This window comes from Amphibalanus amphitrite, unplaced genomic scaffold (genome assembly GCF_019059575.1).
Source record: "Amphibalanus amphitrite isolate SeventyFive unplaced genomic scaffold, NRLGWU_Aamphi_draft 000209F_arrow, whole genome shotgun sequence".
NCBI lineage: Eukaryota > Metazoa > Arthropoda > Thecostraca > Balanomorpha > Balanidae > Amphibalanus > Amphibalanus amphitrite.
This window is the reverse complement of record NW_024881704.1, coordinates 454,949-468,697: the sequence shown is the minus strand read 5'-3', so window position 1 is coordinate 468,697 and position 13,749 is coordinate 454,949. Positions and strand designations below refer to the sequence as shown.

Here is a 13,749-nt window from a genome sequence, read left to right as displayed (position 1 = left end):
CGAAGCTCTGAGTTCAAACGCTCTGTCTCAATAGCACAGAAGACAATCTACAGATACTAGAGAAAATTCCAAAGCCATCACAAGAGGCCCAGCGGCGGACATTGATCCTCCCTGGTCTGACTGTTGTCCGGACCGCGGCTCTGCCGTGTGTTCACCGACGCGGTACTAATAGTGGCTGTGGGTGGTGCGCCGTGCGACCACCATGTCTGGTGGTTTGACGGCCGGGTGGACACGCCACGGGGCATGCCGTACGGACGACGGAGAGGGGGAATGGGGATGTATAGAAGGCGCCGGGGTGGGGTGGAGCGCGGCGGAGGGCTGGTGGACGGAGAGTGGCGCAAACTGTGGGCAGATTGAGTTGTTTGATCGGGTGTGATAGCTGGGTCGGAACACACTGCAGAGCAGTGTCTGTGCACCGGATGTGTGCTTGGAATTAGCCGTGACGAATTATTTCATGGTAATTTCCGATAATTTTTTTGTTATTTTTGTGTCTTTGTCTTATGTAATTTTGTGCTTACGTTTGTCGTCCTGTAAGATCCATTTGTGTCTGTGTCCCCTCGTGATCATGCACATCTATCGCCGATGTTGACGGTCGTGTATCTCGTCTCTTTCTCCGTCCCCAGGAGGCGGGAGGGCTGCCGTTCCATCTGGCCGGACTGAGCGGCGGCGGCGCGCCGGAGGTGTCCCTCTACAGCAGTCCGTCAATGCCCAACATCTCACTGGGACGGCCGCCCGTACATACGGTACGTGAACGGCGCCACGCTGGGAGCGTGTGTCACGGGAAGTGTGGGTTTCGTGAGTCACGGGAGGGCGGGTTTCGTGAGTCACAGGTGGAGTGGGCCTCGTGGGAGGGTGGTGCGAGCGAAGTTGTTTTAGTATAGCGAGAGGGATAGAGGAGGCCTTAATCGCGAATAAGGGGAAAGAGCGTAGCTGGAAGATCTCGTAAGTATAAAGATGAACGATTGTTCTAAGAATGCCGATTTTTATGTCCACGCATCTCGGTGATGCTTTTAGTTGAAAAGCGCCCCTGTTGTCGAATGTTGTTGTCGATGAAAAATGAATGTTGTCATCGATGTTGTCGAAATGCGAGTGCAGGTGTTTTACCTTGATCTTGATTTCCAGGTAGCTTTTAGCTTTGGTGATCTAGGAATATGATATCGATGATATCGTTTGTAGCCTGTTCATATCCGGAAACAGAGAAAGCCAGTGCCCCGCGGCTGGTCGACTCTCCATACGTTTCGTGGAAAACAGACGTGGTCGTGGACAGACTATTGACCGCGGAGTGGGCTTGGCCTCGCCTCAGTCGCTGTCCGCACGTCATAACTTGTCACAATGTTTAACGTCATCCGCCCTTGTTAGTATATGGACGAATGCTGTAACGATATTCCAGACTTGGTGACCTTTGAACATCAAAGTCCGGCTAGGTATGTTCTGTGAGGGAAGCCAATGGATCTCCTTTGTCACTGATTTGGCTTTGACGTGTTCTCAGTACGTAACCGTGGTTATCGAACCCGATATGATTATTTCCATCGTCCAGTCTACCTCTACGGCAAACTGTTTGTTCCTTCACTGGGGAACCTTCTGCCCCATACCGCACCCCACGGGGGTCGCCCTCCGTGCTGTCCGTGCTATCAGCCATTTAGCCCCACCGACGACGGTGCCGGCCGGCGCTCCAATGAGCCTGACCTTTGTCAGTGCGTGACCCTACCCCGGGCGGCGCGCGCGACGATGACGGTTCGACACGGGGCGTGCTAATAGTTGGCTGCGCGCCGGGCGACCTTTGGCCCGGGGCGACACTGCGGGCAGGTGGGCGGCCGGGGGCGGGCCAATGCTGACCTGGGGTGCCCAGCAGTGGACAGCCACGTCAGCGGAGTGGGCGGGCTGATGGGGTGACTGGCGTGCGGGTATGGGCTGCCGAACGACGAATCGATTGAGTTAAGTACGGCATTATTTCATGTGGCACCGCAGGATATGCTATCGCAGTCACGTAGCAGTGATTCTTCCTTCCTCTCAGCTATCTGTTTCCCGTCTCTTCCCCACCACATATCAATTCATCCTCTCTAACCTTGACTCCCTCCCTCCCCTCCCGGCTCGCCGTCGGTCTTCGCTGACCCCTCCGGCTCTCCCCATCCGGGCGATGGCCGTCAGTCGGACTACTCGGCTCCTAGCCTCTACTGACCCGGTTCCTCTGTGGGCCGGGCCGGTATTAATACACCCGGCCGGCTAGTGGCGGGCGCTGCGCAGTACTGGCCTATTCGCGGCGGCCGGCCGAGTATTTCGGGCGTCCCCGGAGAACGCTGCTCGGAGCCGATCGACCGCGCCGAAATAACCCCTGCGGTGCCGCCGCCGGAGCCGACGGGCCGACGGAGCCGCGCTCGGCCCGGCCCCGACCGGCGGCCAGCCGCGAGATGACTGAACTTGGAGCGTTCAGACGACTCCCGGGACCTGGGAGGGTTATGAGCTCGGCCCGCTGGATACACACGGCTGAGTTCTGGGTACTGAGGCGGCGGCGACCGGCGAGTTCCGACCTACAAGTCGCCGACTGCGCTACTCGCGCCCAGTGGAGCGTTCAAGGGCGCGGCAAAGTTGTGGACGGCCCGGCAGCCGGGCTGGTGGCGTGCAACGGCGAGCGCTAGGCGGAGTTCGGGCGGTCTGGTCGCCACGGCACCAGCCCTGAAGTGTTCCGTCCTGTGCTGAGGGGAGTTTGGGTAACTCGGTTGCCACAGTACCAGCCCTTGGAGTGTTCTGCTGAGCATCGCCTGCACCGAAGTTCTCTGGTGATCCTGAAGAGTGCAGCCGACATCACTAGACCGGTCGGAGGCTCACCACACATGCCACGTGTGTTGATCGAAAGCGAATGGAACTGCTGTGCTCACCGAAGTCGCGCATCGTTTGGTGGAAATCATATCCATCTCGTACTCACCGAGCCGATCAACCGGATAATGTCCTTATCTTCTACCAGCCATTGTGATCCAGAGCGCTAATGGCCTGTGTCAGCTCGTTTTTTTTTTTTTTACGTATAGCTATCAGGACGTATCCATTCGTCCGACGTATGATGGGGTGCACGCCACCGCTGAATAATGCCGGCTGGTTTTGTCCGGTTGGAATGTCTGTGTCGGTGGCCGCCCTCTGTCCACTGTATACCACCCGCCGCTGCTGCCGGCTGGGACGAGAGGACCGCACCGATCGCGGACATCCGGGCGGCGCCGCTCCTTTGTTCTGCCTCCACGGGCAGTGATTGTTTTGGCCGCCGGCCTGGACAGACTCGGCCGGGCCCCCGGCGGCCGGCGCACCGTTTACCGGTGAACAGCCGCGCCCTCAGAGACTGACATTGAAACGGGACAGCAGCTGGAGCCAAACGGGCGGAGCTCAGGGAGTCTCCTCTGTTCTGTATCGTGCGCGAGTTACGGCTGTCTGGTGCTGACGCCTCGGCGCTGAGCTGCAGCTCCGAGCTAGGTTATAAGCGGCAGCTACTGCGCAGGAGACGCTGCTCTGCTCAGAACAAGCGTCTGAGAAATGGCGGCTGCTGAGGGCCGACCGGCTCTAAAGCCCAATAACCAACCGGCGGCGATCGCCGGCAACGGACGACGTCGCTCGCTCGCTCGCCGAAAGTACGTCCGCGTTTCGTCTGCGGCGTCGGCGGGTTCCCGGAAGGGACTCTGTCGCTGCTGGCGAGCGCCGCTGCCGGGGACGCCGGCCTTCATGGCACCGTAAAAGCGCGACGGTCTCCAAGTTTGTGGCCGTCTGTTGGCGACGGCCGGCGCCGGAGCGCTGCCTGCAGGGTGCTGAGCTCGCGCCCCCGCCGGCGGGGCTGGCCGCAGCCGGGCCGGGCGCTGGCCACCGTCCGCCGCACTGGCCCGGGGGCCATCCATTCGGCCGCTTCCGCCGGCAGCGACGGCAGCCGCGGGGCTGTGGTGGCGACCTTGGCCGCCGCCGCCGGTGGACGGGGCCGTATTTCGGGCCCATCTGGCAACGGTACGTCGGATACCAGACGGCGCATGGCGGCGGCTGCTCGGCGGCCGACAGCGGGAGACGAAAAGGAGTAACAATTTATCTAGTTCCGAGGGCTGGTGTCCTGGGAAAATAGAAATCAAACTTAAGTTTCAGCAATTCTGTTTCATGTCAAACAGGGAGAGTCTGGGACGTAAACGACCACTGCCATCGCGTTTAGTTACTCGTTTTATTTTCATTTTTTATTTTATTCGTCTTATTCGAAATGGCAGCATCCAGTGTTTCCAGAGTGAAGGTGCCTTCCCGAGTGAAGTTCTGGGCTTGAATCAGCTTCTCGTTGTGTCTCTGCTCCCCTAACGCCTGTTTATTGGCTTCTGCCATGGCTCGACACTAACCGTGTCCACGGGCCCATTGGACCTTACGGTAATCCGGCTTGAGTCAGTAATGTCTGTTGTCACTGGGTACCTCGGCATATCGTAGAGCCAGCTCTCAATTCACGTTATAATGTGTGAAGAATGGTTATCAGCTGAAGGAAGGAACCTTCCTGCCTGAGCAAAAGAGGTCATGTTTTTACTCGGCTGAACCGCATACCCTCCATTCTTTCCGAACTCTCTGGCTGCAAATGGTGTGCAAAGTGCACACATATTTTCAGGCTGCAACCACAAATTCAGACAAACAGATTCTCGCCCCTGTCGCTTCCTGTTTACGTTTCCGTTTTGACGTCAAATCGTCAGTTCCAAACATGCGGCTATTAGGTATATAGCATCTGGTGTCACGGCTGTATTCATAATTCGCCACACAATCAATGGCTACTCTGTATTGCATTCGCCTCACCGGCGTTTACGTCTATTCATTACCCCGATCCTCCTTCCAACATCAACTGGGACATGTCGCATGTCCTACCCGTGCCGAGATCACCCGCGTCACCCACCTGGCGTCTCGTACACCGCTCGATAATTGAGGTCATTTGGCCCCGGGTCATGACCGCTACAGCCCTCACGACACGAGCGTCGCCTGATTGGGGATCGATGGCCGATCGTTCATGAATTTCGTCGTCCGATGAGCGTCCGACGGCCTGTGCTTCCTTGTCACGTAAAGGTTGAGCGCGTGGAAAGAATACGCATTGTGTTTGAACGTGCGCGAAGAGTTTTGGATTGTAATACGGGCGATGGAGGTGGCACGGAGGGACTCCAGCGCTAGAGCAACGAATACCCATCATCTCATGATTCTAGGACTTTCGTCAGAGCAACTGGCCTCCATTGCCGACAAGATGGATTGGCTGCTGCGTCTGACGCAGTTAGATTGGGGTACTACCACCGCCGTCACTGCCGCCGCCGATGTCATTTGCAGACGGTCGGCATCTAATGCGCAATAAGACGACAGTTCCACACACGTAACGTAAACCCCCGACGTCTGTTTTCTTCAATACGGCTTCTCCGGCCTTGGTAGCGCGAGAACTGTAGTACTCGAGGGAGTCGAGCACCTCAAGGGACCTGACCTGTTGTGACCGGCTGTCCTCAGTCTTCTACTCGGTAAATTTAACGTCACTTTGAGGGAACCTTGTCTGACCACCTACACTCTCCTGTGTGTTGTGGGTGTGCCGCCTCTCTGGCTCTGGCGGGTCGTGCCGGCCAGGTCAGTTCAGCTCTGCTCCTTGACCGGGCGGCGGACACCACTCGTTGTCCGGTGACCGATGCGGACCGATGCGGGCGGCGCCGACGGCCAGGGGATCGATACGGTGGCCATCGAGTGACCTTTACCTGCGGGTCGGCCGGCCGGCTCCTCTCTGCCTCCCTCCCTCCCCTCTCTCTCTCTCTCTTTCCCTTCACCTTCCCTCTCTCTGTCATTTTCTACATCTTTTTCTCCCTCCCTCTCTCTCTCTCTCTCTCTCTCTCTCTCTCTCTCTCTCTCTCTCTCTCCCTCTCTCTCTTTCTCTCTCTCGCTCTCTCTCTCTCGCTTTCTTTCCTTTCACCTTCCCTCTCTCTCTGTCATTTTCTACATTTTTTTTTTCTCTCTCTCTCTCTCTCTCTCTCTCTCTCTCTCTCTCTCTCTCGCTCGCTGTCGGTCCCCCTTCCACTCACTGTTTTTCCTTCTCCCTCTCTCTTGTCTCCCTCTCTCTCTTCTCTCAATCGCTCACTCTTTCCCTCTCTCTCCCTCTCTTTCTCCTCTCCCGTCCTCCCCTCTGTCCACGTCCACCGCTCTTCTCTGTCTGTCGCTCTGTCTCGTCACGGACGCCTTCGATTGTCATTATACCCTGCATCGACCGAGAGCCCAGACAAGACGCCAGGACGAGCGGCAGAGCTAGTAGCGATACACCCCAGTATTCTGTCCTGTATCGTCTCGTCTCTCGGCGGCGCTGCGTTGTGTCTTTGATGATGCTGATGATCATGATGATGATCAGGATGCAGCTGATGACGAATGGTCGCGGCGCATGTGCGGTGTTGTTGAACTCATGATGGTTGTGACTTGTAGGAACGACAGAAGTGACGTGAGGAGAGCTCGTGAACGACACCTGGCGTTGGTGTTAATCGATGTAGCGGAAGATGGCGATAGTGATCTGGAGGGGTTTCTGTTGGATTGGTTGTAACGAGAGTGGAGCGACTGGGAAACCCCTAAACCCCTCGCGTTCTCAGCGACAGATGTTTTGTAGCTGTCGTGATGAGTTATGTGGCGAGTTGTGGGTTACTAGCTGCTCTGCGACTTTGCGAAGAGGTATCTCGATGAATTCGGTGGAGAAACGGAATGCGTTTCGCATTGGTTAATGTGTAATTCCGCGATCGTCGAGCACTGGTGTCGGGGTACTCCCTGGGGACGTTCGCCACCCCTGCCGTGACGTGCCGCAGCGCCATGAATTCCGCCACCGGTTCCGGCGGAAGCACTGCACCGCCTCCCGAAACTCCTCCGGCAGCTGTCGGACGCAGACGTCGCCCTCGACGCGACGCCGTCGGTCGAACGTAATCGAGTTCCTTCGGCGCCGGAACTGTCCATGGGACAAAGCCGGCTACGGACATCCGCCTGGCAGCGGTCGATCGTCCCTGACCGGCCGCTGCCCCCCCCCCCCGGTCCCCCCGCCGCGCCCGTGGGACGTGTTTAGGAACTACTGCGCCGATGGACTGAAATAGAGTCGCCGACGTTCGATGCTCCGCCGGCCGGCCGGGAGCCGAGCTCGCTGCAAGATGGCCGACGGGCCGCCGGGTTCGCAGAAGTGGCTACGGCCGCCCTACGAGAGCCCCTGGGACTCGTATGGACCTCCAAGGAGGGAGTGGAGTTAGTTAGCGCTTTGGCGGTGCTCGTGGTTCAGCTTTGTGGGCTTTTTAGAGGGGCAATGGGTACGATGGAGCGATGATTAGCGCTGCATTCATGGTTGTGTTGGTCGGACCCGGTTTTCCGTCACCCGTATTGTTACGTCAAACAGGGCGGCGGCTGCAGTTGAAGGCTGTGACGTCTACGAAGCTGGTTGGAAGCGCACGGCTTTATCGCATGTTTCTAGCGATCCATTGGTGTCCGTTCCTGCGAAGCTGCCGTACCACCTCACACGCGATCGGTGTGTTAGCGTACGCCGCGAACCAGCACGCCCTTTCCTTCTCCGAAGATTGGGTGGCGTGTGTCACTGACGCCCTCAACTTTGCCGAGTCATGGACATGGTATAACAACAACAAGTTCAGCTCATGTGTGTGGTGTACCTGTCATGTCCCGCGATGTACTCAAATCACCCTCAGATAGTTATGCTATCAACCCCCTTTATAACTCATCCTTTATTGTAAGTGAAAACGGTCGAGTGAGAATGACTCCCGCCATGAGCGGGAGTCTCATGGCGGGACTCCCGCCATGAGAGTCTCACCGTGTGAATTGACTCTCCACTTTTCCCGTGTCTGTGTTTCAGGCGGTCAGCTCGGGTTCGAGCGAGGGTGAGCCGTCCCGACCGGGCCCGTACCCCCCTCTGATCCCCATCGGAGCGCCTATGATGACGGCACCCTTCTTCCCCATCTTACCCGGTGAGTTGACCGGGACATCTATTTTGCTTCTGTTAGGTTGTAAATTTGTAATGGTGAATTTAATGAAGACATGGGTTTCAGGAACTTCTGCAACATTCATATAGAAGCTGCAGGTCGCAAGGATGTCCATTTGTTCACTTGCATTGTCCAATCTAGGCTTGCATCAATGTACAGCCCACCGCTAAAGTAATGTAGGGTTTTACCAATCTCAACGATTGGCTTTGACTGGCGATTGTTTAATGCGGAGTGATCGAAAAGAAGATGTCAATAGCTAAAGTTGCAGCTGCAAGGGTGACGATACATATAAGCTACATTCAAAGTTTCATTGTAGTCTGGCTAATCGTTCCTAAGCTTCAGAAGCAGAACATACCCATGACTGAAACCCCACATTACTTCTGCTGTGGACTGTACCGGCTATCACATTGTGAACCTTCAAAATCTGACATAGGAAGCATGACGAAATACTTATTGTTTAACTGTGTTGACCTCTCTGACGGCTATGTAACCTCTTGGCAGTATGATGTGACCTCTCTGTAGCCTCTCTAACCCCTCTGTGACCTCTGACCGCTGTGTGACCTCTCTGACCGCCCCTCCCCCGCTCCGCCTCAGTGATTGACAGCGAGTGTACGCCGCCCACCTCGCCGGCCTACATCCGCAAACAGATGGAGTCTCTGGAGCAGGTGCGCAACCCGCTGCTGGGCGGCCTGTACCCGCAGCATGGAATCACCTGTGCAGAGGTCAGTACCCAGTGTCAGTCAGTCAGTCAGTCAGTCAGTCAGTCAGTCCCGGTACAACCCGCTGCTGGGCGGCCTCTACCCGCAGCATGGAATCACCTGTGCAGAGGTCAGTAGCCGGTGTCAGTCCAATCAGTCAGTCAGTCAGTCAGTCAGTCAGTCAGTCAGTCAGTCAGTCAGTCAGTCAGTCAGTCAGTCAGTCAGTCAGTCAGTCAGTCAGTCAGTCAGTCAGTCAGTCAGTCAGTCAGTCAGTCAGTCAGTCAGTCAGTCAGTCAGTCAGTCAGTCAGTCAGTCAGTCAGTCAGTCAGTCAGTCAGTCAGTCAGTCAGTCAGTCAGTCAGTCAGTCCCGGTACAACCAACCAAGCTGGGCGGCCTGTACCCGCAGCATGGAATCACCTGTGCAAAGGTCAGTAGCCGGGCGAATCAAGGTCAATGCTCTCCTATTATAGTCCCACGGCGTGTTACTATGTTATTGCTTCCTATAAAAATCTTCATGTTTCTAGATCTCGCCGGGGTGGAGTTGCCAGATCAGGTACGTCTTGTATGTCAAGTCGGGTGATACTGTTTTTTTTTTTTATTGTGGAGCTCTGATGGCTTATTTCAGCCATTAGCCGCTAGGTGGCTCTGGCATCGGTCTCTGATTTGCGGTACCGGGTTTTTCCACATATCTGAGTAGATATTCAATTCTGAGGGAGTCTCAGCGCCGTGTGTGACCCCACAAATGATCCAATTTACTGTGTGGTGATCAGAACTGTAACCCAACAACACACGCGTCTTACCAGATAATTGGCGACCCGATCTGCGTTTGAGAAGGCTCTGTGGCTGCAAGACGTCATCGATTGGGTATTACGTTCTATGTTATGTTGCGCGATGACTGGGCAGAGTTGCATCACATCAGCGGGGGCAAGTTCCACATATAAGGCGGACGGTAACGGCGGTGCGCAGAGGAGTCAGAAGCGCGGCCCGCTCGGGACGGCGAAGCTCTGCTCGTGGTGGTGCTCGAATCTCGAAGCTCGAATCTCGAAGCTCGAAGCTCTGTGGGCGTGGTCGCACGAGAGCACCTGATAGCGTACGAGTATCAGTGGTGGGCGGAGATTGTGGTGACCGGAAGCGGCAGAGCTGGTGACGGGACTCCCGGATCGAGAAGTGGTGTGCTGTGGGGTCAGTGACCCGCGGGGAGCAGGGGAGGCGACTGAGGCTGTGAGAGGGTGACTCGGCGAGGGGAGGAGGTGGCCCCGCGAGTGATGGTGGCGGGACTCCGACGGAGCTGCCGAATACGCCAGCAGCTCCACTTTGAGGTCAGTTCCGACCGAGACACATGGCGGCGTGCTCTCGAAGCGCCTAAACGTTAGTGGAAAGGCTGGGCGTGTCGCGGACGCAGATAGCTGCGCCGGGGTTTAGTATTTATTGACATAACTCAGGTTGGTGCGATTTGTCGGTCGGAAACTAGCACCTATATTTAAATGGATCTGAGTAATATTCAAATATAAAATGCATTTCTATCGTGGTTTTTGAATGTGAAACCTCTGTTAAGATACCCGAGCCGTATTATCTCTCGCTGTACTTAGGAATCCGATGAAAAGTGGTATACCAAGCTGTTCATCTATCAAACATTGTGACATGAAGTGAAGTTTGGTTTGATGGCCCGTTATTTCATTTGTTTTGTAACTTGGAATGATATAAGCGATGGAAACTGATCTGTAACTAATGCCTCATTATGTGGATTGTTCGAGAGCCGCATTGTCATTTGTTTATGGAAGTTTGAGATAGGCTGAATCACAGACTTCTCTATATAATGCGAATGAATGATGCTGAATGAATGCGAAATTCCATCTCGACATCAGTACCCATGATTGAATCCTGCGATCAAAACATAGCTGCACTGTCGCCTCGAACTAGGTTAGTGTTTCATTCAACCATGTCAAGCTATTTCGATGTTGCGGGCTTTGTTTTCTTTGTTTACAATGACCTAGGTTATCGTAACATTTGATTGGTCTTTGTTTGCGATGCCTGACTGTTGACACAGTTTTGTTTTTGCTGCTCTGCGCCCCCACTTCTGTCATGCTCATGAGTGTCCCCTGTACTCACACACCGATCGTTTTTTGTTGCCTCTGTAATGGAAGGAAGCTGCTGTAGGCTGACGCGGGTACTGAAATCGTCATGGTTGTGTCATAATGTTTGGTTGTTTTTGTACGAGAGCTCTCCGAAATGCCAAGTCGCTCTGCTCCCCTCTTATGTCGTGTTGTTGTTGTAAGCAGCTGGCGGCCAGAGCCATCGACAGGCATTCGGCCTTGCAGACAGACTCTCTTAGCGTCCTCTCCGCCGTGTCGGTGACCCCTTTGCTGTCATGGTGGCAACCCCGCTGTGTCAGTGAGCTCTCGCCTGTGCTGCTGACACCCTGTCCCCCTCTGTCCCGTCTGGCTGTGTGTCTCTGTGACCCCCCCCCCCCCCCAGCAGTTGTGTATATCCCACTGTATTATAACCTTCCCCTGGGCCTGCTGTCTCCCTTTCAGGCGGCCCAGGCGCGGCTGGGCCGGACCATCCAGGGCAGGCCGCTGAGCCGGACCCAGTCTGCACCCCTGCCGCTGGGCCATCCGCTGCTTCAGCGGGCCAGCCTCACCCGCGAGCAGTACGAACAGCTGGTCAAGGAGCGACAGCTGTACGAACAGCAGCACCAGCACAACCTGCTCAAACAGGTGAGAAAGATAGACAGCACAACCTGCTCAAACAGGTGAGAAAGATAGACAGCACAACCTGCTCAAACAGGTGAGCTAGAGACAATACAGCAGAAGCTGCCCATACAGGTGAGATAGAGACAAACAGGACAATCTCCGCACAAACAGTACCAGCACAACCTCCTCAAACAGCTGAGACTAAGACACAAACAGCACGGAGTGACACAAACAGCACCAGCACAACCTGCTCAAACAGGTGAGATAGAGAGACAGTACAACCTGCCCAAACAGGTGAGCTAGACAAACAGCACAACCTCCGCACAAACAGTACCAGCACAACCTGCTCAAACAGGTGAGAAAGATAGACAGCACAACCTGCCCAAACAGGTGAGCTAGACAAACAGCACAACCTCCGCACAAACAGTACCAGCACAACCTGCTCAAACAGGTGAGATAGAGAGACAGTACAACCTGCCCAAACAGGTGAGCTAGACAAACAGCACAACCTCCGCAGAAACAGTACCAGCACAACCTGCTCAAACAGGTGAGAAAGATAGACAGCACAACCTGCCCAAACAGGTGAGCTAGACAAACAGCACAACCTCCGCACAAACAGTACCAGCACAACCTGCTCAAACAGGTGAGAAAGATAGACAGCACAACCTGCCCAAACAGGTGAGCTAGACAAACAGCACAACCTCCGCACAAACAGTACCAGCACAACCTCCTTAAACAGGTGAGACTAAGACACAAACAGCACGGATTGACACAAGCAGCACCAGCGCAACCTGCTAGTAGCTGGTACCTAGGATGGCTGGGTCGCCACCTCCACTATTTTCCATTGACGTAGCGTTTGTTTTGTATTAGGCGAATCGTTGGTTGGCTAAAGCTGTGTCTTATTTAGGAACCATCGCCGTCACTTGCTGGGCTAATATGCACCAGGGCGTTGGTCGTTTTTTTTTTTCTTCTATTGCTGACTTGACACCGCCCCAGAGATAGCCATAGTTTTGTCAGGTAGAACTGGAAAGAAACTATGGCCAGTGTCCGGCTTCTTTGTAAACTATGGCCAGTGTCCGGCTTCTTTGTAAACTATGGCCAGTGTCCGGCTTTTTTTGTAAACTATGGCCAGTGTCCGGCTTTTTTTTGTAAACTATGGCCAGTGTCCGTTTTTTTTTTTTTTTTGTAAACTATGGCCAGTGTCCGGCTTCTTTGTAAACTATGGCCAGTGTCCGGCTTTTTTTGTAAACTATGGCCAGTGTCCGGTTTTTTTTTTGTAAACTATGGCCAGTGTCCGGCTTCTTTGTAAACTATGGCCAGTGTCCGGCTTTTTTGTCGCCAATCATACTGTATCACTGAAGCCATGGGCCGTCTCTGCCATGATCATCTAGCATGGGTATCGTAGCGCATTGTCTGCTGTTCGCTGGCTGGGATTGGATAAATTAATATTGGGTTGTTTACAGCACTGAACAGCGATTTCTCATAACCTAATTGGCCTCGTCTCGTAGCATCCCCATCATGGGCTGGATGTGCATTATCTCGCCACGTGCACATTTTCTCTGTACTTCCCTACCACTGATTTCTTAGCATATCGCCCACGTATACCCATTACCCGGCTCTGTTGTGCCTTTGTCAGCTCCGGGAGATTGTATCAGATACCCCGGAGTCTCACTGACATTCAGCGGATCAATGTCCGTACCGTATGCGCCGGCTGCTGAGCCATGTACCGACAGGCGAGACATGTACGTCGATCGACCCAGCCGTTCGTCCAGTCGCCGGTGCTCGTGATCAAAACTCCCTCCCACTAACGCAGTCTCAGAGGCAGCCTCTGAAGTACTACTGCCCTGTTTGTATTGATTGGATTGATTTCGCTAATATTTTGCACCGCCACAGTCTGGCTTAATCTGGTTTTAGCTGGTGCTTGCCTCGACACTGGCTTACCACTTCCGCGTTATTCCAAAGCCAATCAATTCTGTACAGCCAGGTCGCTGGTCGTTGTGCCGACTCATTTTGTGTCCTTGGTCGTTGTGCCGCCATGGGGCCCCGGTCGGGCCGCCGTTACTCTGACGTTGGTCGGGCTGTCTGATCGGTTTTCGGTCAGGCCGCCGTTAATCTCACTCGATCTGCTCCGTTGGACGTTATTTACTGTGGTTGTTTTGATGCCGTTGGTCGCTCCTCTGGTCGTTGGTCACTACTCTGTTGTTGGTCAGGTTGTTTGGTCGGTGGTCGGTCGCTGGTCGTTACTCTCGCTGGTTGTTGGTCGCTACTCTGGCTGGTATACTGCCATCGGCCGTTACTCTGATATGTCTGCTGCGGCCCGTCGTTACTCTTGTCGGTCTGCCGGTCGTTACCCTGGTCGCTCTGCTGCCCGGCTGCTGGTCCTTACTCGGTCGTTGG

At 54.8% G+C, this 13,749-nt stretch overlaps 1 protein-coding gene across 22 annotated transcripts in view; it reads left to right on the top strand.

Moving 5' to 3' along the window:
* The window catches only part of LOC122385128 (histone deacetylase 4-like), a 123,779-nt gene that overhangs the window by 88,110 nt on the left and 21,920 nt on the right, over positions 1-13,749 (top strand). For all 22 annotated transcript variants that reach the window (XM_043373149.1, XM_043373143.1, XM_043373146.1 and 19 more), the window contains 4 exons: positions 624-743; positions 7,835-7,946; positions 8,556-8,683; positions 11,194-11,376. In XM_043373149.1, the coding sequence (XP_043229084.1) occupies positions 624-743; positions 7,835-7,946; positions 8,556-8,683; positions 11,194-11,376 (543 nt within the window). The remainder of the gene's footprint in view (positions 1-623; positions 744-7,834; positions 7,947-8,555; positions 8,684-11,193; positions 11,377-13,749) is intronic.